The sequence below is a fragment of the Neodiprion fabricii genome, chromosome 6, assembly GCF_021155785.1.
Source record: "Neodiprion fabricii isolate iyNeoFabr1 chromosome 6, iyNeoFabr1.1, whole genome shotgun sequence".
NCBI classification, from domain to species: Eukaryota; Metazoa; Arthropoda; class Insecta; order Hymenoptera; family Diprionidae; genus Neodiprion; species Neodiprion fabricii.
Genome location: NC_060244.1, coordinates 24,549,764 through 24,577,749, shown reverse-complemented (window position 1 = coordinate 24,577,749; position 27,986 = coordinate 24,549,764). Strand labels below are relative to the sequence as shown.

Below are 27,986 nucleotides of genomic sequence, written 5' to 3'. Positions count from 1 at the left end.
TCTGCGCAGCCATTACGCGCCGATCGGTCTCAGCTCCAATCGTGTAACGGCCTTAGAGCATACATACTACTCATGGTGTATACTACTGGAGCTACTCTCTAGCCTTCTTGGAGCTACTACTCCTTTTGTGGCCCCCACTTCATTGGTGAGAGTGACAGAGAGGACGGGAGAATTATGATCTTCTATCGTTCAGAGAACTGCTTCAAAACCGCTCATGCATTGTACATACTAGCGAACCGTGCGCTGAAATTTGGCCCGAGTTTGCTTTTCGGAGGAGATGCGCAGTATCGGATGGGGCTGGTACACCTCGCTTAGTAGCGACGTCATACGGCTGCCATATATTGGCCCACCTCAAACTACCGGCTTGGATAGGAGTTCGGTCTTCTGATATCCAGTCTTCTTGGGACGTGTGAAGTTGTGGTATCGTTATCCGACGAGTGAAAACTACCCCACCACCATTGCAGACAGCTAGCTGCAACCGACCAACCCACAGCAACCTGCGTAGCCATGTTTGTAGTACAGTTTTCTTGGGATTGTTACAAGTGCTGTGGTTTTTGATTTTTTGCATAAGTGCTGTGACGGGAAACGTGATAATCTTTTATCCTGTATCAACTACGTTCAACTGGGATTAATTGTGAGTAACAAAGCTGGACATTTATTAGCTTAATTGTAAACTTCAACAATAAATCTTGTTCGCCGAGACTTCGAGATGGGTAAAAAAATTTTGGGAAGAATCTTGAATGTCGTTACTCGTATCTGAAACCATATTATCGGTTTCATTTATGGAGGAAATTCATCACCTCGTGTTCACAGTTTCTGAAAAAGAGAACGACCGTTACTCCACTATAGAAAAATGTTTAAACACTACGGTTATTGCTCCCTACCACGAACATGTCCGCGAAGTACACTGAATAATTACACAGTTTACCTAATTCCTTTTCCAATCTGTTACAAGTTCTCTCGTCGTATTGATCAATTCCCCGAATGTGGTTTATCCTACTTTTAGATAGATGAAAAAAATCTCATACGTTGAAAAATCAGTGTCTGAGAATTCATAGGATGGTTACAGCATTGATCCCGCCCTCTTATGGAGTTATAAATTTGATTAACACAGTTTACTTGCGGTTTTTCTTTTAGGTATTTAAAATTAGGTACCTGCAGTTGCAACTGATATGTATTCCTTTTTGATACACAGACAGTACATGGAAAATATCGGTCTAACTCATGTTTGTATTACGTCAGTTGAAAATCGCAGTAACATGGCAGCTTAGCGCCTATACTGCGCAAAAACAAAGCCTATGCATAATGTAGTATTTCTTGCTAAATACTACATGTTGTTGAAATTTCACCAGAAATATTCATACCGGCACGATAAACATCCCAGAGTTTGTTTCCTCATATATTTTATACTTGTGATAAGTTATCTCCATTGATTTAAATGTGCTATATAGCATAAAATTAAAATTTGAAAAACCCATTAGCCCTTTATACCATCACTTTAATTATGCCTTCATAATGTAAGATTAATTGAATTATGTACTTTATTAGATGATTACTGATTTCGAGCGACATTGGCGCTGACGTTTCGTTTAAAATATTTATCAATATTAATGGATCATATGTCAGGGGACCCTTGGATAGATTCTGACACACTTCAGGCCACTGTTTAGTTTGCTACCGCTTGTCTAACATGCAAAATGAACGCCAACAGTGGCCTTCAATGTGTCAGAATCAACCCAAGTGTCTGTACGTACAATCAGCAATGCATTGTCGATGATTAATTTTAAATATGCATGCGCTATTATGTGACAAAAATTATCAATTTTATGAGAAATGGATACGTGAAGTTCATTTTTCATCATAGTTTTGTTGCCTGCAGGCCTCTTTGGCTGTCTGGTACACATTATTCAGCGCTGCAATATTTAGCTATCTAGCATTATTTATAGTCGTGAAATTGAGAAGCATATTGACATGCAAAATAACCCGTCATGCACAGTTTGTTTTGATGATATTATACAACCAGTCAGGATAGCCTGTTGGTTTATCGCTTAATCGATATCTCACAATTGCAGTGATTTTTATGTGTGAATGTCGTACATGTAAATTTTTGATCAAAAAATATTTTAAATGGATAATTTATGTGGATGTGTGATATCTGAACATCTTACCTTTTTATAAGGCACTCAAGTTGATAATTCGTACGTTTAAACTGAAATTCATGTGAAATATTGAATAGGTCGTGTCCTATTTTATATTTCATTCAAGTTTCTGTGAAATGGTACTTGAATAATGTCTTCTCTGTGCAGGAGATCAGCGTAATGATTTGGAAATGTGTAATTACCGATTGGATAGTAGTAGCGTTAAATAATTGAATCAACAGCATATTTACGTCATGCAGATGCTTTGAGTTTTGTTCAAAGTGTCATCCATGGGGATCCTGGGTTTGTTTGGTTGTTTGGAATTTCTTGAATGAAGTTTTGTGTTTATGGATTCAGTATTTATTTAACAATACATATATATGTTGACAAATCTAGATACGTAACATTTTACGACCTATAAAGACTTTTGTTGGTTGAGAGCTTTTATGGGAAAACCTATTTGATTTATGACGCTAATATGTGATTAATCGTACACACTGTTGTATGTAATTTTGTAACAAGCCTTTTCTCCTACCATAAAATAGCATCCAAACGGAAAACTGCGGTTTAAAAGTCGACATGCAAGTCAAGTAGCAAGCTTGTCAAAGCAAATGCTAAAAAGACAGAGGGTTTCAAAATGCAAAATTGGAACCAATGGCAAATGCCGGCTGGTGCCATGTCAGCACCAATGCCTCCCACACCAGCTGGCTTCACTGCACCAGGAGCAGATCCTATGGCTATGATGCAGTCCTATATGCAATATTATAATCAGCCAGTAAGTATATTATCTCAGTTATGCCTGAGATTTGACAAATTTACTTCTACTTGCCCTATTTATTCAGAAATAAAAACCCAAATAGTGTTCGAACTTAAATATATTAAAAGTCATTAGAAATATTGCACAGATATACTCATATCAAGGATTAGCAATAATTGATAACATATGAAGATCAGGCATTCTTCAAGCAAAGTGAAACTTTTTGAAACCGATACACTTTTCTGTCCCGGCTATGATAAACAAGCTCCTAAACTGGTGTTTATAATCAGCTCTTGTGTTCGAGGAGGTTTTCAGAAAAGGTCACCACTAATCAAGTCACATGTGACGCCAACATTGAACTGTTTCGAACACAAGATCTGACTGTCAATGTTGGCTTTCGCAGATGTTGATTTACACATAAGTAATGTTTAAAGAATTTCGTAATATGCTGTAATGAAATCACGTTACACAAATTTTTCATCGGGACATACTACTTTCACAACAAAGACTTGATTACTGTTTTTGTCATAGAATAATTATTTAAGTCGTCGTTCAGTCTGTGCACAATACCTTTTTTTTTTTTTTGAAAAAATCGCATATCCAACAGAGCTTACTGTGTTGGAAATACGTTGTCATATCATCTTATTAAGCCTTTAAGGTTCCCTTTATTTGAACCACTTAACAATTATCTTGAGACATATTAATCCGCCACAGATTCACTGTTAATTTTTGATCACGTGTAATTCATCGAAAAACCTTAATCAGGCTCCAAGTGGCTATACTGCTGAACAATGGGCCGCTGCTCAGCAGCAAAATTGGACCCAGTGGCAGCAGTGGCAACAGCAATTTCAACAATGGCAAGCACAATATGGTGAAAAGGTAAGGATAATTTTGTTGAATAATTTTTCACACATCATATTGAATAGGAAGATCTGAAATTTTCATTCAACTAGATTGTTAGCTATAGATGAAAATTCATTAGTTTGAAGGGGGTAGATCTTCATATAGCATGGATTTTTTTTTAGTAAAGTTGCCTTGGAGATTTCTAAATATTCATAGTTCTTTTTTAACAGAGCAACTAGTTTTAAGTTTCATAATCATGAAGTCTAAATTATAAAAAATTTCAAAAACCCATCATTTAAGCTCATTTGTTATTAGATGTCTGAAAAAAAATAAATTTGATAACCGGGGAAGATTTTTTAAATAGACCTGATTAGAACTATACCTTTATAATTATACCTTTATAATTTTATTCCGTATCTATTTGTCAATAAATTAGCTTACACATATACAATACAAATATGCAACATAAATAGCAAAATTTCAAAGGACTGCATTTTGTGTTAATGATCACACGGATTTAGAGTTTCAAATATTTGATAAGAATGTATGAATATGTAACTATGAGTGTGAGGCTTCATTTTATACTTAATAACTTTGATAATGGTTGGATTTGTTTCAGTATCAAGAGACAATGAAGCAGTTATCGGCTCAGGGTTTAACCCTGCCAAATGTAACACAGGCGCCGCCACTGCCAAGTTCACAGCCTCTCCCTCCTCTTCCTAAAGAAGAACATGCAAAACCTCCTTTACCACCAGATAACAATAAACCATTCCAATATGCGAATATGCCTCCTCCACATCAAAACAATCTTCCATTATTTCCAGCTAAAACACAAAACTCTGATTATAGCGCCATGAATACTACAAATTATTCACAAGCACCACCTTTACCCCCAGGGCAACCACCCCCACCATTGCCAAACCCCCAAGAACCACAGGGTGTTAATTTGTCAGGTGAGAAACGAGCTATTAATACGTCAGATGATTTTGGTAGTGCTAAAAAGACCAAACTTGAAGACGAAGAGTTGACAGAAGCGGAGAAAACATTTGATGCTCAGTTTAAACAATGGGAAGAACAATTCAATAAGTGGAAACAACAGAATGCAAATCACCCTGATAAGGTAGGTGATTGTCTAAACCACTTATACTGCATTATTTAAGAATTATTTTACATTGACAATTAGTCTGCCAAATTCATCTCGTGTATTGTAAGATAAAATAGAATAAATTTCATCATTAATCAATCCGATTTATGATCATGCCAGTATAGTATATCCTAAACAGTTTAATGATTGAATTTATGTTTGAATAGAATTTATTTTTGACAGACTGTGTGATTGATTTAAGTTTTAGAAACATGTTTATTCTACAATTTAATAAACTAAAATAATCCTTTCTTTTCAGACACAATATAAGCAGTATGAAGCAAAGTGGACATCATGGCGGGAAAAGCTAATCGAACGTCGAGAGCAAATGCGTAAGAAACGTGAACAACAGAAGCTGACATCGAAGGTAGATTCTGAGAAAACGAAAAATATTCCTGGAGGTGACAAGATATTAAACATCTTATCAAGCAGCGAAAATCAGGGTTTGATTAATAATTTACTAGGAATTGGTAAAACCTTAGGGCTGACTGGGAAGCAGGATGCAGAAAATTCTTCAAAGTTACCAGGTAACACGAGGACTGTAGCACCTTCAACACAGCAACATGCTATGTCGCAGCCACTTGGAATGATTGCTCCAACGATGACAAGCAATATGACACATGCTGCATGGGCTGCGCAGCAATGGGCTGCTCAATATAATGCAAATATAACAGCCCCAAGTTACGGTGGTTTCCAATTTCTGCCTGGAATAGCTGGTCCCCCTATTGCTGGACAGTCTACTCAAGTTCCCCAATTACCCCAAGTAAGCCAAGGAGTTGGAAATGATTTTTCTCTGCCTCCTCCAAATCTGGGGAATTCAAGCGTGAATTTTTCTCAACCACCACCAGGGTTTGGAGCTAATGATTCAAGGCAAATGTTGGACTCAGGATTGAAACAAAATGATCGTAATATCCATGATAGACCTCCGCTGTTATTCGATCCGAGTGGTGACAAAAAAGATGGTTTTGGGGGTAATGAACAATTTTCTCAAAGCACTGATAATTTCCAATCTGTCACTAATCGTACTGATGAAAAAGGTGATCGTTTTACTATGAGTGACCGCACTACTTTAGGAAGTCAATTCTCAACTAGAAACAAGCCTTACGATCGAGACACACAAAAAAGTGAATTTGGCATAAGTAATCGTCTCGGAGGTAACCAATTTGGATCTGACAATGAGCGTTATAATCAACCAGCCGATCGATTTGGTACAACCAGACCAGGTAGCGACTTCAGTACTAATGATCATAGTGGTCCAGGAAATCAACGACGACAGGAAAATGACTGCTTTGGAAACAGTGAAGATCGAGATTCAGGAAAAAACCGTTTCAGCATCACTCAAGATCGAGATTCAGGAATCAATCGTTTTGCAAGAGATAATGATACTTTTGCTCCCAATAGTGACAGATTCAGCCGCCATGACCGCATTGGTCCAGGAGTTAATCGTAGTGGACATGATGATAGCAACTTTGGTCTGGGAAGTGATCGTTTTGGATCGAGTAACGATCGTTTTGGATTAGATATTGATCGATTCTCAGCGAAGAATGATCGTTTCGGATCAGATGTTGATCGGTTTTCGTCGAATAATGATCGTTTTGGGTCTAGTTCACTTGGCGATCAGTTTAGAGCACTATCTAAAGACCGATTTGGAACTGGATTAGATCGTTTCAGCTCTGGTAATAGCCTTCGGGGGTCTAGTAATGATCGTCTAAGCTTGGGCAATGAAAGATTTGAATCTGGAAGTAACCGATTTAATGATAGGGACAATTTCAATAAAAATTCTACCTTTGGACGTGATAATTTAGGCCCAGGAAACGAACGTTTTAACCGAAATGATCGATTAGATATTTCTGATCCTTTTGACTCTAAAGATCTTAGTTATGTGAATGACAACCGGCGTGATAGTTTTGGAGATAATTCTAGAGGATCGAACAAAAACGTCAGGCCATTTGAAGCTTCTGATAATATCACACCAGAACTGAGAAAACTTATGGAAAAACGACGGGCTGCTATGGATGTTTTCAAGCCAAGGGATGATGTATTTAATCCTGTTAGACAAAACAGTCTTGGTTCACTGAGCGAGAGCTTTAAGAAGATTACAGGAGAATTACCATACACATCGAGAAATCTTGGGGATATGGGAACAAAAAATCTTGGGCTAGGACACAGAGGCTCCGAAAATTTGATGTCTCGTGGACCAGGAGATTTTGGTCCTAGAAGTATGGGAACACTGCATAGTAATAACAACTTCGGTCCACAGTCTTCTAGAGGTATAGAATTTGGTGCCTTCGGAAGTTCCAGCCTGGATAAGTTGAAACCCAGAGAAGAGTTTGCACCCTCAAGAAATGAATTCGGTCCGCCGAGAAATGAATTTGCTCCTCCCAAGGCTGAATTTAGCTTACCCAGAAATGAATTTGCCCCTTCCAGAAATGAATTTGGTCCTCCTAGAAATGAATTTGGTATTTCTGGAAATGAATTTGGTCCTCCGAGAAGTCAAGGCAAATTTGGACCTCGAGGGCAAGAAGATCTGGAACGTGGAACTAGAAATGATGAAACAGCAGGCGATCAGTCAGTAAATTTGAGTTCAAAGGACAAAGAAAATTTTGATCATCGGGATAAAGGTAGAGCCTCCAATGAGCAGGCTGAACTCATTTGTAGATTGAATACTTCTGAGCAAGGAAATAATGCTTTGGAAAAGGATAAAATTTTGCAACTTGAGCCTCCGTGCAATATTTTACCACTGGAAAAACCACCGTGGTTGGATACTCAATTCTCAGAACAGAATTTAAATGACAATGTAAATGGTGGTACCAATAATAATTCTGCCAGTCAGAATAGTGGTCTTGTAACAAATTCGGAGCGTTCAAATAATGAAGATGTGGAAAAAGCAGCAAAATCTCCTTCTAAGAACATTGATCAGGAAAGTGATAACAAGGATCAAGACCAATCAAAAGGTGACACTGACAAGCCTATGATGGCACTTGATGAGGTAAATACTGATGGAAAAGATCGAAATGCTTTACCTTTCATGGGTGAAAATGATCCGAAACCTGAAGATTTGAATATGGAACCCCCGCCAGAACTTCCTAATCTAGGACCTTTAACAGAAACACCAAATATGCCAGCATTCAGATCAAGTGAAACAAATCGTGACTCAAGTGCCAACTCATCCGGTCCTATACCACCACCCTTGATCCCACCACGAGGACCGAATCCTTTATTTTTTGATGGTCCGGGTTCATCAAGTGGTCCATTCAGGCCCGGAGGCCCTAACATTGATCAGTTCGGACCTAGGGGTCCAAATGTAAATCGTTTCGAATTCAGAGCTCCTATTGATAGACAATTTGGGCCACGAGGTCTCCCGTTTGGCTTAAGAGGTTCGAGTGATACTCAGTTTCGCCCGAGAGGTCCAAACGACATTCTCTTTGGTCCAAGAGGTTCAAATAATATTCATTTTGGTCCAAGAGGTCCAAACGATGCTCAGTTTGGTCCACGCGGGCCGAATGATACTCAGTTTGGCCCAAGAGGCCCAAATGATGCTCAGTTTGGTCCGAGAGGTCCGAACGACGCTGTGTTTGGGTCAAGAGGACCGAACGACACTCAGTTTGGTCCAAGAGGTCCAAATGACGCTCAGTTTGGTCCAAGGGGTCTAAATGATACTCAGTTTGGCCCACGAAATCTGAATGAAGGGCCCTTTGGACCTAAAGGATTAGGTGATAGTCAGTTTAGATCAAGAGCTTCAGAGCAATTTGGTTCGAAAGGTATCCATGACAATCAGTTTAATGCCTCTAATCAAAGAGGTCCAAATGATAGTTTACTAGGAGGTCGCTTAACTACTGAGCAATTTGGTCCAATCGGACGCGGTTTTTCTGGACCAAGAGGGCCAGGTGGTGGACCATTTAGTCAACGACCAATGAATCCGCCATTTGCAATGTCCAGAGACTCCAATGACGGACAGTTTAGGCCGCGAGGGCCAAATGAGGGAAGCTTTGGGTTACGAGGTTCAAATGTTGGTCAAAGACCAGCGATTCCATCTCTTTTGGGACTTCAATTTGATAAACAGCCAAAATTTGATCTACCAAATGCATCTAGCAATATTCCTAATCAGAGTAGTAAGGGCTTTGAGTCAAGCAGTATTAATATGGATGAGAGCAAAACTGTTGATAGGAGAATATCTGGAATTGGTGAGTCTGATCCGACGGTGCGCATTACAATGGATCAAAGGCCTAAGTTTGGTCCAGGTGTAGTATTACCACAGAGTAGACCTACAGGCTTGGACCACAGAACTCCATTTGCCCAAGGAGTAATGGAACGGAGATCATCATTCGAAAAAGATATTCCAGGTGATGGAGGACAAAGTTTGCCTTTCACGCAAGGAGGACAAATGAATAATGAACTAAGATCACTCATTCGGCATGGTGGATCATCGTTAAATCCACTACATTCTCAAGAAGGTCCAGAGCAACGACCATTCATCCAAGGTGGTCTGAGAGGTTTGGAAAAAATTCCTGGTGTGCAGGGTGGGTCAAGTAATTTTGATCAAAGAATGGAAGACAACGTTCTAGAACAAAGACCTCCATTTGTGCTAGATGGACAAGGAAGTTCAGATTCCAACATGACACGTGGCCGTGAACAGAAATTAGGGTTTGATCCTACCTTACGTGAAAATAAAAATAACTCACAGTTTGACTCAGGATTTCGTGATAGATTGAGTGATCATGATGATCGCCGAAGACCACCACATGGTTCAGGCATTGATGAATTTCGTGTTGGGAAACAATTTAATTATAACCATGGTGGAAGTGCAGTAAATAAGATGATCACTGAAATAATTCCTGAAAAAGTTATAGATTACGGCCACCTAACGAAAGCTGTCGTACATGAGTACATAACTCCCGTTGAGACATTTGATTATGGTCATGGTAATTTAAAACCTGTGGTGCCTGAACATGAAATAATACCACGAAAAGATTTTCAGCACTGGGAGGAAACCGAACAAAGTTTGAAAGAATATGACGAAAGATTAAGATTATATGCACGGGAACATGAATGGAAAGGTCGTGGAAACTTACGAGATGATTTCAAATTTGATAAACCACATTCAAGAGAACGTGATTGGTCCAGGCCAGACAGAAGATCGTTTGAATGCGATGATCGAAGACCATCAGATAGAGACTTAAGAGCTAGGAGAGACAGAGATAACAGGGAAGAGCGCAAGGAACGTGACCACGAACGTGACAAGGGCCGAGGCCGTGATGACAGAGATCGGGATGATAGAGATCGCGATGATAGAGATCGTGAATATGGACGTAATGTCGATCGAGAAGACCGTTCATCGAAAGATGGAAGTGATCGTAGAGGTATTTCAGCTTATTTGTTATATTTTTTGTACCAATCATCTCAGTTTTTATTCTGATTGTTTCAAACGTGAAGTTATAGGAATTAAACTTATTGCTTATATGAAATTCAATATCATTTTTGTTTTTCATTTCTTTCAAATAACGTGTATCACATTTGTTATTTACAATTAGTAGACTGGCTAAGAAAGTATTATTAAGGAAGTATGTATTTACTTTGTGAGCCTATAAAGAAGCAAGCACTGTAGATTGGCTCAGTAAGTAAGTATTTACGAGATTGAAAAGTACCTTCTCAGACCTAGTCTACTACAATAAAAATTATTGGCCATAGCTTACTCCTGATTTTGCAGAATATCTAAAGGAGGGTTCCATCAACCAAACCAGGTACATAAACCAAATTTCGTAGATGGCTGTCGATTTTTTCTTAAGCGTATTTTTGTGCTTCAAAAATATGTCATATAGTTGTAAGTGGTAAAAAAATATTTAAATCTCTTTGGTTTTCTACATTCGACTTGAAGCAAGATATTAAAAATCTGAAATGACTATTTGTTTGGAATAGTAAGCTGAATGTGCACCCCAAATTTCAGCCAACAATATTTAACACCGTAGGAGCAGATGCACTTTGAAGGGTCGATAATGTTGCTCTTTGAAGATTTTTTAATGTTGCTTTTACTTGTAGACGATAATCAATTTTATGTAAAAAAACGTCGTACAATGTTAGTACTTACTGTGAAAAGTTTCGGAGGTATGGGTTTTCACTAATAGATTTTGCAATTACGCCTTATAAATCGTTTTTTTCATCTTGTGAGGAAAGACTAAGAAAGAAAGGTACTTTATTTACTTCAATTTTCATTTATTTCAAATTCATGTGTCTCGGTATTTGTATCATTTCAACACGTTTATGATTTGATATAATGAATAATAAATGTTACTTTTAAATTCAACTTTTAGTTTGAAATTTTTCTCATTCTTTAAGATAATTTCAAAATTGATACGAAAGTTTTAGTGGACCAACTGACATTTTTTTTTGCACCGCATATTGAAAATTGTGTAAGTAAACAGTGTTTACTATAGGTACAAGTATTGCATTGGATTCAATGGAGTAAACATATATCTCTGAGACTATTTACAGTAAGTACTGACATTATAGGACCTTTTCTACATGAAATTGGCTACAGTTTACAAAAAGAGAAGTAATATTACAAAATATTCAAAAAACGACATTTTTGATCCTTCAAAGTGTATCTCCTCCTCCAGTTTTCAATATTTATGACTGAAATTTGGGGTGCGCATTCAGTTCACTATTTCAAGCAAACAATCGTTCCAGATTTTTGATATCTTTCTCTGTGTCGAACATAGAAAATCGGCTGGGTTCCAATATTTTTTTATCTCATCGAACTTTATGGCATGATTTGCAGAGTGCAAAAATACACTTAGAAAAAAAATCGCCGACTACCTGCGGCTTATGCTTCTTGTAGCTGCTTTGGTGAATAGAACCCTCCCTTAAGGGCGCATGACATGTACTGACTGTTTGGAATTAAATTAGCAAAATATGATATTTCTAAAGTGTGCAAAATCAATTTATGATTATCACTTGACTAGTATTGTAAAATTAATTGTAGCTGTCGTTTTTTTATGGTAGACTCTTTTTTTAAATTCACGAACTAATTGTTTATTCCACTTGTAGATAAAAATCGAGACACAAGTGACAGAAATGACCGAATGAAAGTCGAACAAAATAAAGAATGCAACAGAGATGACGACAGGTAATTTGATCAAAGAGCACCTGTTACTGAGGACGCAATTACTTATTTAGTTACCAAGCGATTAGTCTTCACATATTATTTAACGAATATATTGAGAAGTGAATTTTTCAAAATTTGCTTGATGGATCGTGATACCAGTATTACGTTACGCGTGTTAATATAGAATATTACATTCTCACTGTTAAAGCTTAATGATTTCGAGGTACCTGCACTATAGTGTGATTATCACAAGCTGAAACCTGCTCTCTAGATTTAGAGAATAATTCTTGTTTTACAAAGTCTGTATTGTGAAAAAATTTCTGTTTGAACATATCTGAATTCCAATAGATCTAAGGGCAACATAAGTCATCCGGAGCATCAGAGTAAAAGCAACGCTAATACTTCTCAGGAAACCAGGTATGCAGCTCTCCTGTCACTATTATTATATTTATTAACAGATATGATTATAATATCAAAGTTTATGATTGTGCGCATGAGCCATGAGAATGAATGGAAGCAGCGTTTAGCTTCAGCATTCACAGAATTTGAATGCAGTGATTTTTTTAGAATGGTTATACACGACTGTGTATGGGCAAACACATTTGATCAGACATACAGGAATCAATAGCCACATATTTTGAGTAATTTTTGAGGGTTGGTGATAAATAAAGATTCACAGTGAACATAATATTTATGAGGTCATAGATTTTCTTAAGAAGATCTTTTTGAGTGTATATACAATCAAACAGGAGTTCTCCGAAGCTTATCACAGAAATATTTTGAAGAGATTTCATAGTTCTCGTGAGAGACTTCTTTTTGACCTTGCTAAAATATCTTTGCAACGAGTGTTGTAGGACTTGTGTATCGTTGTATATAAAATCAGAGATCTTCTTAGAAAAATTTCTTGTACACTATACACTGGAAGAAATTGTACGAAGTTAGTCCTATGCATTAAACCATGAGGACATTGTTTGCGACTCGATGTTGCGATTAGTAGGCAACAGCTGATCGCTTCTATTCAAAAAATTGCCACCGTTACTTCGTATTTCCTGTACCACCTAAAATTATATGATTGGCATCTTGAAACTTTGTTGTGATTTGCAATAAAGCTATTTCCTGGCCTGCATCTAAGAGCTGACTATCTTGTGTTAGTGGACAATTGATGCAATCAGCTGCATGCAATTTACGATTAAGAATAACGCGAAACATAATTATTTAATTCTTAGGATTTTATTGGTGACTTGCTTCTCTTTAATATTTGTCGCCTCACAAAAATGATCTGAAGTCTGTAGCTATTGGTATAGTTTCCCATGACTGACATACATTCGTTTTTGTGCACAAAAATAATTTACGTATGTGGTTCAAGCTTGACAACTTGCCATTGCTTTCACGTAATTTTTGGAACAGGCAAGTTGATCAATGCCTTCTACGAATTGGCTTTGTGTTGGCACTGAGACATTTGCAAACGTATACATTCGTTTGCCTCAAAAGTTGCCTCAGAATTTCGCGCAACCAGTATCAAGTTATCAAGCATCTACCCTGTTAATGGTTTTGAATTTGGTATAATTTAGTTTGTTGGGAGCAGATGACAATTACTGTAAAAGTTTGTCTGTTCAGTAGTCTGATGTACTGTTTGATGAACAAAAAGTTTAGAATCAATCCACCTACAGTTTAATACGATCTTAATGATATTATCAGTAACATTTGCGTACAACGTAACGTGTTGTTGTCATATCATCTATTAAATTTAATATTCATAAATGTGACCTTTTCTACAGGAAAGATTGATATTAAACTGTAGTTGGGATCATTCTAAAATTTTTGGATTGAACAGTGTACGGCAATCACTGAAGTATAAAAATACTGGAACACGCACCATCAGTCATCAGAGCGTGTCGAGAGAGAGCCATCTGGGAGGTGTTCTATCTTTCTTTCATACAGTCAAATCAAAAAATATTATGCATATATTAGTGAGCAGTCCGTGAGTAGCACTGCACACAATCGCTATGATCATAATAGATTTTTAGCTAGACTGTATGTACCGTGGTGCGATTGCGCATTGGTGATGAAATATGTGAACAAAATAACCCTGTACAACTCTCTCTCTGCGTTACCCCCACTCTCAATATTTACACTTAGTGCATGGTCCTGTATTATATTTTAGTGATCGCACTACATTACTCATATCTGCAAATTGTACACTTTTATTCGTGCTCACTTAATGAACCCTGAGTTAGTTTATAATCTAATTAGCAATAGATTTTATGATTTGATTCATCTATTTGATGGATAGTAAATACTTTGCGCCTTATTCTACTGAAAATGAATGGATTAGACTGCTAGACAGATGAGGAAACTTATTTAAATCAGATACTTATTTTTCTGTATTCACATCTGATTCACATCGAGACATGGTGCTCACACAAGGCACTCTCGTGATTGACGTCCTCGTGCATACTCTCTGCAGTACATGCAGAATAAAAATGCTGTTTCCTTTGCGTATTTCTTTTCCTGAAGTACCGTTCGTTGTACACCGTGCATTACTTTCTTCATGGCTTACAGAATACAATATTCCTTATTTTGGAATATTGATTCAGCTCCGTTGACCAAATTTGTTTGAAGTACCTAACGTTATGGCATCTAGATTACGTTGCTATTTTTGCCATAGTAATTCCAAATGAAAACTGCAAAATGCTTTGGAATAGTTACGCTGATCCAGCTATTTCAAGACTACTTATGTGTTAAGTACTACACTTTGTAAGCCTGTTATGGGTTTTACGTTACTGCGTGTTTTTTTAGCGGTGACAGAAATATCGATAAACAAATTTATGCTATTATGACAATACATCAACTTGTCATCAGTGGAGATATATGTTTAGATGTAAGAGTTATGAAACGAAATCAAATTCCAACATTTTACTGAGACTGAATCATACAGATGCGTTCTTGACAAAATCCTTTGCTCGACACTAGTACTTGTAGTGAGCACTTTTCATTAAATTAAATATGCTGCAATAAATTTCAATATGGAAACACTGACATTGTCCAGCATTATCATAGTTTCTGCTCAATTTATAGCTTGTCTTAAAATTAGTAGTAATCTTATGTCTGCAGTACAGTTATGTGCTAGTAAGGCATTTGAATTAAAAGACTATCGTATATTGCAAACATTTTATTTTTCTGCTATTGTGAATCGATTACCCTCTCCTTATTGGTATTAAATTTTCTTACAGCCTGAAGGTCAAGGTTGATAAGTGAATTCAGTGTATAATGGAGATGCCAATGTTTCTGTAAATTGTATGTAAGCGCTACAATAGTTACTCACAAGAACTTCCACCTTGTTCCAGTACTTCAGAGGCTAAAAATGATTCTGCGGAGACAACTTCCACGAAAATGGAACTGCCAAGAATGCCAAACTACACCATGGTTGACGATATTTTATTCCAGCCTGGACGTCAGACTAGGCCACCCAAGATAGTGATTATTTTAAGAGGGCCACCAGGCAGTGGGAAGTCATTTGTTGCTAAACTCATCAAGGTAATTTTCATATGTATAGTAAAACTAGTGCCTTTACAGTTACTGAGTTTAAGCACAATTTGTTTTAACATCAATTTTGAATGCAAAGGATATTGTCAGTAGACTGTTATTGCATACTTATCCCAATATGGATCTCTGCAGTCTAAAAAATATGCTACATAATTCGAATACATGGCAATTTATACCTGCTTATCGATTATGTAATTTTTTTTACATTTCTGTAGGATAAAGAAGTCGAGCAAGGAGGTTCAGCTCCAAGAATTTTAAGCCTTGATGATTATTTCCTTGTTGAAAAGGAGAAAGAAACTAAGGACGATAATGGCAAAAAAGTAGTTGCAAAGGTATGTATATATTTAGTCTATGAGTCATTTTTCATTTTACCTTAACATATTGTTTTTAAAATTCAATTTTAATATTCACAGGAAATGGTCTATGAGTACGAAGAAGCAATGGAACCCAGTTACTTGACATCTCTTGTCAAGGCATTTAAAAAGAATATCACAGACGGCTACTTTAATTTCATTATTCTGGATTGTATTAATGAAAAAATTTCTGATTACGAGGAAATGTGGAGCTTTGCTAAAACCAAGGGCTTTCAGGTACATCATATTAAGTTGAAAATTGGCGAGTCATCTCATGTGTCTTCATGAGCTTGAACAAACAGATAGAATGAAATCAATCGAAAAAAATAACTAAAATCGTCTATTCAACTAATCAGGTGTATGTATGTGAGATGGAAATGGATGTACACATTTGCTTGAAGCGCAATATTCATAATCGCACCGAGGACGAAATTAATAAAATCGTCGATTATTTTGAACCAACACCTAACCACCACTTGAAACTGGATGTTAATGGGATGCTCCAGGAAGAAGCAATCGATGAGGTTTAACTTTTTTTTTATACTCGTTTAAGATATAGAGTCAAGTTAAAATACGCATTCGTTTAAATAATTTAATTATGCATTCCATCTTCAATTATAATTATAAAAGAATTTTTACGAGCCTCAAATTTACATCTATTAGGTTCATATGGAAGATAGCCACCCATCACCGGAGGATACTACCCAAGCAAATGATGATAGTCAGGATAGTCAAGACGAACAAGTTGTAAGTCCAACGGAACACTAAAATCTCTTCTAAAAAATGAAGTTATTATGAAACATTCATCTTGCTTACATGTTGAATTTATAGCTGTCGTGAAAGAAAATGTGAAACAGCATAAAAATTCATATAGTATTTCCAAAATATTTTATGAATTCTCATAATATTTGATCTCAAACTCCGTTTGAATCTCATATTTAATTTTGGACCTGGCCTTATATTCTTTACACTTCAAAATCAGCAAATTTTCGAATATTCAAATTATCACACTTAAAGTATACTAGTTTTGATTGCACTTTTAAATATCTGTGACAAAAAATATGCACGAGGCTGAAGCTAGCAACCAGAATTAGCAGCCAAATTTTGTAATGTTCATTCAAATAAGGTAGTGAAGTCGGAAGATCAAAATTTTGTGAAATACCTCGAAACTCCAATACTTTTATAGAATTAAGAGTATGAAAGTGAACTGCATTATTCTATTTTCAAAAAGAGTTTAACATGTTTGGTCGCTAACTCTGGCTACTAGCTTTGGCTTCATAAAATATTCCTGAATAGGAATTATCTAATTGTATATTTTGCCTTTGGAGGCATGTAAAGTCTCTTTAGTTATCTCTTCAATTTCATCAAGATAATTCTAATTCTGTTTTTATGGTTTAATTGACATGTACAGCCCCTCAGATTGATTCTGACACGTTCAAGGCGGCCAATGGTATTTATTATCTATACTAAACAAGTGCAACAAAATACCACACGGTTGGCTTTGAATTTATTAGAATCAATCTAAGGTTCTGCATATATCCGATCAGTCTTATGTCTCATAGTGTGTTTTTATGGTGTTACTGATTTTTCATTTCGGTTTACTCTATCAAATATAGGGAATCAGCAAGTGGGAACAGATGGATGCCGACAATAAGTTGGGTGAGTGTGAATTTTAAACTTTTAACTTAGATTATTGATTGGAACACGAAATACAGTCCTTGGAGGAATCATTTCTCATAAAATACGGAATTGTCCTATTAAATTTATTCCAGTGTATACCATACATGCGAAAAGTTCGTTGAAGAGCATCATCATCTGTGCTCAGCTGTATGACCTGTATTTGAAGATGAATTATTAGGAAAAAAATTTTGTGTTACAAATTTGATTAATCAAGTAGTGATAATCGGCTATGGTATTTTTGTGCAGATCGTCTAGATGGTTTAGCTAAAAAGAAAAACGAAAACCGTCTTCAAACAATGGAAGATTTCCTTCAGGTGCCCGATTATTATAACATGGAAGATACGTCAGGAAAAAAAAGAGTGAGTTTTCGTGATTTTAAAAAATGAATGAAGCAGATTATTGTCGCAATGATTCATTTGGACGTAATTACGCGACGTTGTTTTGTCTGATAAAGGTACGATGGGCAGATTTGGAAGAACGAAAAGAACAAGAAAAATTGCGGGCAGTTGGTTTCGTTGTAGGTCACACCAATTGGGACCGAATGATGGATCCTACCAAAGGACAGAGCGCACTTACGCGTACCAAGTACATATGACCCAAATTTGTTCCCAGATCGTCCAGGCAAAACAATTGATGTAACTGCACCTAAATAGGGAAGTAATAAATTTTGAATATATTAATTCAAATTTAATACGACGAAGCAGTTCATTATGACACATTTTACCAGAAGACAAAATAAGAGTTTGGCAGGTACCAATGATTCAATTATAAGATAAACCCGTTAATCCACGGAGAGTTGCACTATAATTCTCACAATAAAAAATAGATTATTTATTGAATATCCTATACTTTCCATAGCGTACTCAGCTGAATTTTTTGCTTTACTGTTAGATTTGTGTAGTCCAATGCATTAGTTTTTTTTGAACTTATTTTCACTGATTTGCAAACACATATCTGATGATGGATGGCAGATCGTAAGCAAAATCAAAGTTTTTCGAAAGAAGTTGAGCCAAAGCTTGTGCAATCTCGTGTGATTAAATTTTTTATTTCGAAAATTTTTCGTTCAATTCAATGCTGTGAAATATATCGCTATTTTTTAGTCACTGAGATTTAATTTTTGGTAATAAAGCCAATTATTTTATAGGAATTCTGTGGTTCAGATACCACAAATTCAATAATGTGTCACAGGATCAAAATAATATCGCAGGTACTATGAGAAGACTGCATATTTTTGAATCGATTATTTTTTTTAAACGATTCAGAATGGTTTTTTTTCTTTTTTACTTCATTCCTTCCATTCTTTCTTAGATTTAACTTCTTGATCTGCCTGTATTTCAGAGTTTTTGAAAGAAATATAACAGGATTCGTAATTTTCATCAGATATTTATTATGACATTAAATAGTTGATCTACTCATATCTATTGTATTGTCCTATATTATCATGTGTTGATGCAAGTTGAAAATAATGAAACTTGTTGTATCGAATTATTAATAATTCGTGTTATAATCTAATGTTTCTTTGCTTGTATTTTTTCCTACCTTATTTTACTGTCACAAGCTTTTTAATCCGGATGTACCCTCCGAAGTTTGAATATAAATATTATAAATAAGGAATCCGGGAATACTCTGTCTTCCTAATCTGATACACCCATCGAGTACAATGTAGATCAATTCGTAATAGGTTAAATGTGTGACAAATGTAAAAACGTAAACCCCAAATTAGTTTCACTCTAAATTTTAACAAATTTGACGCAACAGTTTGATCTATGTAAGATTTAAAATCGTTGCTAACTGCTATTACTTTTATCGTTGAATCTTTGTAAAAGATTCTCCGGGTTGTTGATCATGCAACAAATAAAAATTACCAATCAGTGATTAAAGTTATCATTTGATAGTTCCATTTAAAATACGTATGTAAGTATCTAGATTGCAAACCTATTCCATCTATTCAGTATGTACGAAAATATAGGAAGCTTGATACAATTTGCACGTTCACAGTTTATCATCATCAAGATCATTTTAAACATAGTTCTGTTATTTATACGATAACTGTAACTGCATTTATGTAATAAAAGTTTTAAACAAATTAAGATTAAGTATACAGAGTTGGAAAACAAAGCTCTCTCGTATATTGATTAATTACTGTCACAGTTGTATTGATTAGTATTTTTTAATTAACTTGTAAAGCAACAACCTTCTCCCTGTTTCAAGATCGGAAGGAAGTTAAAAGATTTCGGTGAAATCAAGAATCCACGCTTCCTTCGAATTACGGGAAACGGGTATCCTCTTCCTTAATTTTTATTTTGTACGACTTGTAAACTGGTTTTTATCGGAACGTACTTGATACTCGGTGTTGAATCATTAATGACAATATTCGTTGAAGCTTGGTCACCCCTGGCACGAGGTGCTGCACTTTGATCACCTTCGCGCACAACGGCAGGTGTCGCTGTTCCATTATTGCTATCAAGTGATTGCTAAAACAATATGTTGAATTAAGTTTACGCTTGCATTGATAGGTGCCTACCCTTGAATATAATTCCGTAAACATTATTTTTCATTACCTGCATTACGTTTATGAGAAACAGAAAGGCAAGTAAGGTCAACGCGCTTAAGGCAGCACCGCCACTGCCACCCTTTCCTTTGTGACCCCTAAAAAATGTCTGAATGTATGGTACGAGTAATAGTAGCAAAGCATTTAAATCCAATCTTGCGACATTCTTTACAGTTGATACTGTTCAGTGCACAATGGCTTACCCGTGACCCCAGCCATGATCGTAATGTCCATAGTCACTTGGTCCACTGTGATAACGATCCACTGCTTGTGTCGGATTTCGGCCGAAGGACCCAAAGTTCAACAATGATTTGAAGGTCATCTAAATGATAGGCAGATATAAGTCAAACGAATATACATTGACAATAAATAATTGTATTTGTACTTGAGCGAAAATTAAGGATGGTTTAATTACCTTTGGGTAATAATGTGATTGTGATACTTTCTTTGAGAAGACTTCGGAAGTGACTGTTGTGAAACTCTGTTTCGCAACGCTTTTGTCTCCGAAATTGTCACGGTCACCGAACCTGTAATGTTCACGCTTGTTAGATGCTCCGGGACCGTGAACTATATGGTGAGAAACTTTTCGTTTTTTTTGTTTTTTTTAAAAAGAAAATAATGTGATAATTTTAATTGCATGCGTATCCAACGAACCTTAAACACCTTTCAAATGTTGAACTTCCTAAGTTCTGTACGTCCACAATAGACACAGAGTTAGTTTCCTTTGTTTCCATGCTGAGATGATGAGGAATCAAGTGTGGTTTAGAAAAACTTGGTTTATTGCAGGTTAATATGGGAATGCAGTACAAGATATATAAATAAATAATTTGACATGTGTAGAATCTGAATAATTTTTCATTTTTATTATAGTTTATCTTACACTCATTCTGCGCATACATACAACTTAAACATAAAATCGTCTATCAACTACGAAACACCAGCATATACAGGAATAAAAAAAATTTTCAGTAAAAAATGTCAATCTCCGTGATTTGGATCGATGTCTCATCGCGGACATTTCATATCGTGTAGTTATTAAAGTCTATAATGATCACTAATTTAGAAATTTTTGAATTCATAGCATCCTTGCGAAAGTTTATGAACTAAATACCTGTGAAAAAATTACCCTCAAGTAAAATATATACAGTATAAAAATTTCGAAGAAATAACCTGAGATATTAACTGATAAATATATTGGGAGGCATCCTGTATTACTGCCGATTATATAAAATTAGATTATATCAACGACCTCTGTCTCCTATGGATAATAACAAAATTTTAATATTGTATATTCCTAGGTTCAGATGTCTTACAAGCAATCTCACAAAAATTTCGTCCATTTGATGGTTTAAATTCTTAGATCCTGTTGGGTGAAAATTTTTTTTACGGCTCGTAAGAATATCTTCAAAATGTGTGAAACATTCGAACAGCTTACTGCATGAATTTTCGTTTTCGTCGATTTACAATAAATTATAATAAATATTATCTTTCGTCTCGATACTTAGATGAATTTAATTAATTAAGTTTACCTAAGTTTCAAGTCTTATTCAGTCTACTTCTACAAAAAAGTGTTGTTTTTTTTTCAATTTTAAATTATATACGTCTTCGTAATGAAGAAAGAAAAGGAGTCAACTCTCGATTTTCTCTCTTTGTTAATCGAACCTACAAGGACTTTTTTTAAACAATTGAGATAAATTAAAAATTTTGCCCTGACGAGGTGTCGTATGCAATGATACGCCGTTGCTTTTGCGGCCTCATAAAGTTTCTTTCGTGGAAAGTACCTATTTTAATATTTACTTTGAGTGAGAAGTTGAAAAGTTTTTAAATCAATTTCAATCGTCTCAAGTATCACATGTGATAGTGTAAAAAATTGTATATATATGTATATGTATATGTATACAAGCGATTGTTGTGCGGTATAAATATTTTTGGTGCTTTAATAATTTATATACGTATATTTTTCTAAGTCTAACCGGCGTCGTATATACGGTATAAAGCAAAACCGTAACTTTCGACAGTATGCGTACTTCCACGTGTATGAATTCGATTTAAACTCTGGTTTAATTGCGATCGTAAAGTGATTGGAGCCTCCAATAAAACTCTAAATAACGTTCAATCATCGATTAAATCGAAATTAAACTGCGTTACAGTCTAAGAAAAGCGTTCGACAGTCTTCACCTGAACGGCCGCGTCGGCCAGCCTCGGATAAAGCTTCGAATGCAACTCCACTCTGCCTTTGAAGCAAGTAACTGGTCGCGTATCTAAAATTATCCGAGAGAAAAAATTAAGTAAAAATACTATCGTAAGAATATTGTCCCATATTTATCAAATAGTAAATACATCGTAATTTCCCATGCAGTATTGGAGTACTCGGTTTTTCCCCACTAATTCATAAATCTGTTGTAATTTTTAGGTAACGACGATAGATTTATAAGAATATACTCACGATCCCAATTGACAGAAGATCGAGGATTGCCCTTGTGTATCTGCGGTACATTCTGCGTTAGCTTCGCAAAGAGCACGCTCGGCACACCCGCGTTGTCCTTCATCTTCGGCGCGGCCGACTCCGCTGAAAGATTTCATGGATCGTACGTATCCCTGGAAGGAAAAAGCGGTTATTAAGCGTAAGGTAAGAAGTGATACGCGAATGGATAAGTGGAACTGTTCGCTACCACCGATTACCTTGAGCATGGAAATTGAGGCAACGGCGGCTTCCGAAATGGTGTCCCGCTTTCCCATAGACCTGGCGGTGAGAGAACGGTGCGAGAATGATGTCTTCAGGGCGTCCAAGAGGTTCATAACGATGCCTATGAACTGCATACCAGAGAAAATTTCTTTGTAAATGAAAACTGTTCCGTTAATGTGGGCGGCGAATAATTGAGACGACCTATCTACGTCCCGCTCTGTCAGTAGGATGAACCGAATTGACCAACTCGAGACATCGAAGATTTCGAAGCGAAACGACTTGGAAAGAAACGATTCGAATCGCTAATCTTGTTTGATCCGGCAACTTCGGCGTTTGGAGTTGATCAATTAGTTTATATCTACTGGGATTGCTGGGACATGTACAAACATCAATGTGTTGTGATGACAGTAAGCACAAATGACCTGATTTCGAAGAGATCCGAATAAATTTAGGTGAATGAAAACGTAGCATTGTTTAACCAACGGTAGCACAATGTAGCCCCAAGCTATTGGCAGGATGTGGGAACATTTGATGTTCTGTATTCAACTTTATGAAGGGGGTGCCTTGGACGACTTCGACGTTGTTGTATATATCTCGAATTATCCAAGTCCATGTATCTCAAACGAAAAAAGCGCCTAACAGCCACATCTACATGCAATTCTGAACAAAAACACTCCAACACATTTTCATTTAATGCAAAATTAAGGAATGGCTTGATTTCTACGAATATGCTATCGTGATTTCGTAGAACTCTTGCTATTTCTTTATTTCTGCGTTAAATGAAAATTTGTTGGAGTGTTTTTGTTCAGAATTGTGTATAGATGTGGCTGTCAAGCCATTTTTCGCCTTTGAGATATACGTGGACTTCGATATTTCGAGATATGTACAACAACGTCGAAATCGACTAGGGCACCCCCTTAAATGGCATGTGGCTTATGTATCATAAAATATGTAAAACGCAATGTAACAACGTACGCTCATTAATATGGCACGAAAAATGCATTATTGGACGTTTTTTGCAAACGTTTATTTGCAACAAAAATGATGGACCAACTGATCGGTGTTTTAATACTAACCTCGGAGGCCTGTTTTGCCATGACTGCTACCTGATCAGGATCTCGCCCCTGTCCCAGAAATGCGCCCAGCACCGCTGTCAATACTCCCTAAACAACCGACACCAGCCGTGTGCACTAAGTCTAAATTTTGTTCATGTATATATACAAACGAATACACTTGCTGCTTTCATCTACAGCATCTTGTTTTACAGTTCATTGTATGACCTTAGTGTCGGATATAATTTTGATCCAATCATTTTTACAAATATCGATCCCAAACGGTTATAACAGCGTTCAGCTTGTTCTATTTATTTTTTTTCAATTTACCACACGTTACGACCAGACGAAATACTATAACAAATTTGAACAAGTTTGTTTATTTATTTGGCCTTGAAAATCGTATCATTATTTTTAAATCTGGTGTGAAAATGTGAGGAAAGTGTCGTGACGATTTACAATGTATCCCAATAGTGGGTAAAACGTAATTTGAAGATGCTGCAGTGTTGTAATTTCAATCTATATAGGTATAAGGCAGTACATACAGGTAAAGCAACGTGAAAAGCATATGTGAAAATTAAATGAAGCAGTGATAACGTACTATGCGGAGAATCTTTTGTACAAGGGAACATTACATTAATTATTATTAAACCTATAATTAATAGTATTACCGCAAAATCTATGGATTATATGATGTATTATTAATATTTTCGAACAAGCTCGCAACTGCTAATGTGTTTATCATATGAATTTAATTATCCGTAAAAAGTATAAAGGAAATATTGTCTCCTTTACCAATCTATGTTCATAATTAAAAAGTTAGAAAGGTGCGAAAGTAGGTACAAAGAGGTGAGCTCCAGGGTATGATTTCGTACCTGCAATGGGCTGCTTTGGTTGTCCACTTTGTCAATACCGTCAGCTTGTTGTTGAGGTCCACCCAGGAGGGCACTCAAAACGCGTAGACCAACCGACAACATATTCGCCCAGGGGCTAGGAGGTGCTCCATCGTCGATATCATTTTTACTAGGTCCTGCATTGCCGCCGGTTTGACCGAGCAGCATATGCATCACCATACTCAGCATATTCGACCAGGAAAAGCCGCCGCTGCTACCTTCCTGAGGACAACAAATAAAAACGATTTACAACAAAAACTCGTCTAGGTATAGAAAAAAATAAATAAAAATGTTGCATTTTAAACAATATATGCATAGCACACACCGTTATTGTCAATTATTAATTGCGCTTTGTTTCCTTACGGTTACCTGGATTTGGTTGGTGCTGACATCCTCGAGATCGTCAAGAGCGACCTTCTTCATCGCATTTGGCTTTTCGGCGAATTTCCTCTGATCTCTGACTTGCTGGTATTGCTGTGGGTACTGTACATCGTACTGAGGATGCTGTGGTAACGCCGATGCTTGACCCAAAACAAGCGCCACTAGGCACAGGGATACAAATTGGTTGTACTGCATTCTGGAATAAAAATTTTATTCGATCACGTATTGTAGGTGTATTGTTGAAGTATATAATTATAAACCACGGGGATTATTATCGAAGCAATTGAAACGAACGAAATGACCGCCTCTCAAGCTCCGTGTTCCTCATTAATAGTTGAGTGAAGTTCCGTTAAGAATGCGGTGAACGTGGTAACTCGATTTGGGTCAGTCGGTCTTTGGAGCGGATTTAATCCCTCGAACAAAAGGCTGCATTTACTGTAAGTTCGCACTTAACCGTGATCAGTGACTGCCTTTTGGAATCTACACTTATCTTCAACCGCAACATTATTTTCTCTGAATAGAAAAGCGCTCGGTTTCCAGGTATTAAATTTAAAAAACGCAAGATGGGTTTAAAGATCGGATGTTTTTCATCGAATTACAATTTAAGAAATAAAATAGACTGAAATTTCAAAAATACGGATTTACGAATTGTAACGTGAACGCAAACACTGAGTGTCGATTCGTTTTCGTAATTTTTTTTTTTCTTTCTTAACCATATTAAGGAAAGATGTAACATTTTAACGAGAAAACACGCGTCGTCACGGTATATAAGCCGCGCGTAATTATCTAGCGAAAACGCGGTAGAGCGTCGTTGCAATCATAAAACGCACAGTGTCGGTTTCTGAAATCAGATATAATTATTTCGCGAAAAGTAACAGAACTTGCGTGGTTAACGGTTAGAGAAAGTGTATTTTCGAAAACTCGTAACTGGTATACATGCCGTGAGATAATTTGTGTCATTGGGATTATCTTCAGTTACTCGTCGTCGTTATCCACGCGTGACGGAAAGGTTTGATACTCAAAAAATCCGATTTCGTTACTCGCAAAATGAAGGAATGCATCGATTCACATGTCAATGTGTGAGTATACCTATAATATTACTATCGCCGCACCTTGACCGCGAAAGGCAAACTCTACAGGTAAGCTCGACGTCTCAGCTCTCGCTCAACGAGACCACGGCAGTCGCTGTCTTGTTAACCCACTTCTGATCGGGAAGTTTGTTGACCCTGATGCGAACCGTTATTCGAAAACTCGGTCGTGACCCACTGAACGAGCTCGCTGCAGAGTCGTGGTAGAAAACAAAAAAAAAAAAAAAAAAACAACCCAATCAAATAAGGAAAAAGGAAAAACAAAAAAATCTCACCACGGTGGTTGTTGTGATAATATTTAGATAATTTATGGAGTAATTCATTCGTGATTTGATCCTGGATCCATCAAATTCCAATGACCTTTTTAAAATATTCGATAACTAAAGTTTATTTAGTTCACTACTCAATTTACAATTTTTATATGTTAAAAAGACTGACTGTGCGCCTGATAAATCCTTGACCTTTCATAGAATGGTAGTGAACATGAACAGACATTCTTGTCTCACAATTGTAATGAACCTTGTCTAGAAAGTATAATTTAAGTGTTCAAAGCGTGACACGATTTACTCTATCGCTGTATGCGGCAGAGACGCGTCGTCGCAAGGTTCATTTACCTTTTATCTACTCTGCCCTTTGTATGTTTTAATTTCACTAGAGACAAGACGGCCTCAATACTTCTTGTTTCACTTTCGGAAAATCTGTCGCTCCCGCACCTTCAGATGGAATTTTCCAAAACGACTCGTTGGGTTTCAGAACTGGTACTTGAATGTTGAAAAAAGAATCTTGGGCGAGGTACTAACTGTATCTTTGCACCTGCTGACTCAGGGTATTTCCTACCTGCATTCACTGATAATGTCTAAGTGCGTCTATGTCGTATCTTACTTTCTTACTAGGTATATTCATTTCTTAAAATAAATGAACTCATGTAAAGTGAACTTCAAAAATTATCCCAAATAGTCTACTTAATGGCATTTTGTAAAACATTTAAATCGAAAGTATTCCGATTTAATTTTACCTGAAAACAATTTATGAGTTGACAAAAAACGAGCTACGAATACTGTGCCGTTATTTTACATATCTTACACGTATTGAAATCTCTCGTGAAACAAATAATGTTGTGTAAGACGTTAAACCAGTATGTAGGGAACTTCACTGTGTCATTGTGCAATTTACTTTGAAAGGGCCGCCGCTAGATTTGTTAGAAATATGTTTTTATTTGTCAACTTAATTTATTCACGTTACATATATTCCTGTATCCTTATAGAATTTAAATTGAATTATGAACCAATCGCAAGATATGAGAGATGCATCAAAAATGATCGACAACAATAAATAACCAAGTAAGAATGTTTTTTGTACTCACGTCGATATTTCCGGGTAGATTACCGTGACACTGTCTCTCAGTTCTGAAGATGAAATTCCTGGCGGGGTCTTCTATATAGCCTGCGCACCTTGGGGGGGTAGACCGTTCCACCAATCACCTTTCACCTTTGAAACTATTTTCAATGGAATTAACCAATACGATCGGCCGGCTCAATTGTTACGGATATCGTTGACGATTTTTAAGTTTGATTTTGTAATTCCGTGCAAGACTACTACTTGGTGTTTTCGTTTTGCTTTTGCGCAAATGTACGCAAATGTGCGCAAATGAGGCGACGGCGACGAAAGTAAACCTGTCGGATACTAAGCGACAAATTCAAATCAAAAGACAAATTGCATTCGTGGGTACATCGGAGTTCTACTTAATTATTTACCGTCTTAATGAAAGTTCA

The 27,986-nt window shown here is 36.5% G+C and overlaps 3 protein-coding genes across 4 annotated transcripts; 1 reads left to right on the top strand and 2 right to left on the bottom strand.

The window, feature by feature from the left end:
- The first annotated feature begins 82 nt into the window (after positions 1-82).
- Positions 83-19,659, top strand: LOC124185125. 2 transcript variants are annotated; one of them, XM_046575556.1, is made up of 16 exons: positions 83-634; positions 2,684-2,913; positions 3,661-3,774; positions 4,358-4,858; positions 5,142-5,283; positions 5,365-10,242; positions 11,927-12,005; positions 12,333-12,401; positions 15,332-15,521; positions 15,746-15,862; positions 15,944-16,120; positions 16,240-16,407; positions 16,547-16,630; positions 17,500-17,542; positions 17,810-17,922; positions 18,018-19,659. In XM_046575556.1, the coding sequence occupies exons 2-16, from the start codon at positions 2,776-2,778 to the stop codon at positions 18,156-18,158; spliced, it is 6,954 nt and encodes a 2,317-aa protein (XP_046431512.1). In that variant the 5' UTR covers positions 83-634; positions 2,684-2,775; the 3' UTR covers positions 18,159-19,659. The 2 variants fall into 2 exon arrangements, with proteins under 2 accessions (XP_046431512.1, XP_046431511.1); XM_046575555.1 differs by having other exon boundaries at positions 5,142-10,242.
- On the bottom strand, positions 19,138-20,817 carry LOC124185134. The gene is made up of 4 exons (XM_046575569.1): positions 20,530-20,817; positions 20,318-20,436; positions 20,125-20,212; positions 19,138-20,037 (listed from the first exon to the last, which is right to left on the bottom strand). The coding sequence occupies exons 2-4, from the start codon at positions 20,434-20,436 to the stop codon at positions 19,855-19,857; spliced, it is 390 nt and encodes a 129-aa protein (XP_046431525.1). The 5' UTR covers positions 20,530-20,817; the 3' UTR covers positions 19,138-19,854.
- Positions 20,818-20,951: 134 nt separating this feature from the next.
- LOC124185131 lies at positions 20,952-27,646 on the bottom strand. The gene is made up of 7 exons (XM_046575564.1): positions 27,578-27,646; positions 25,115-25,322; positions 24,728-24,967; positions 23,877-23,963; positions 22,797-22,928; positions 22,561-22,712; positions 20,952-22,375 (listed from the first exon to the last, which is right to left on the bottom strand). The coding sequence occupies exons 2-7, from the start codon at positions 25,319-25,321 to the stop codon at positions 22,249-22,251; spliced, it is 945 nt and encodes a 314-aa protein (XP_046431520.1). The 5' UTR covers position 25,322; positions 27,578-27,646; the 3' UTR covers positions 20,952-22,248.
- Positions 27,647-27,986: the final 340 nt, after the last annotated feature.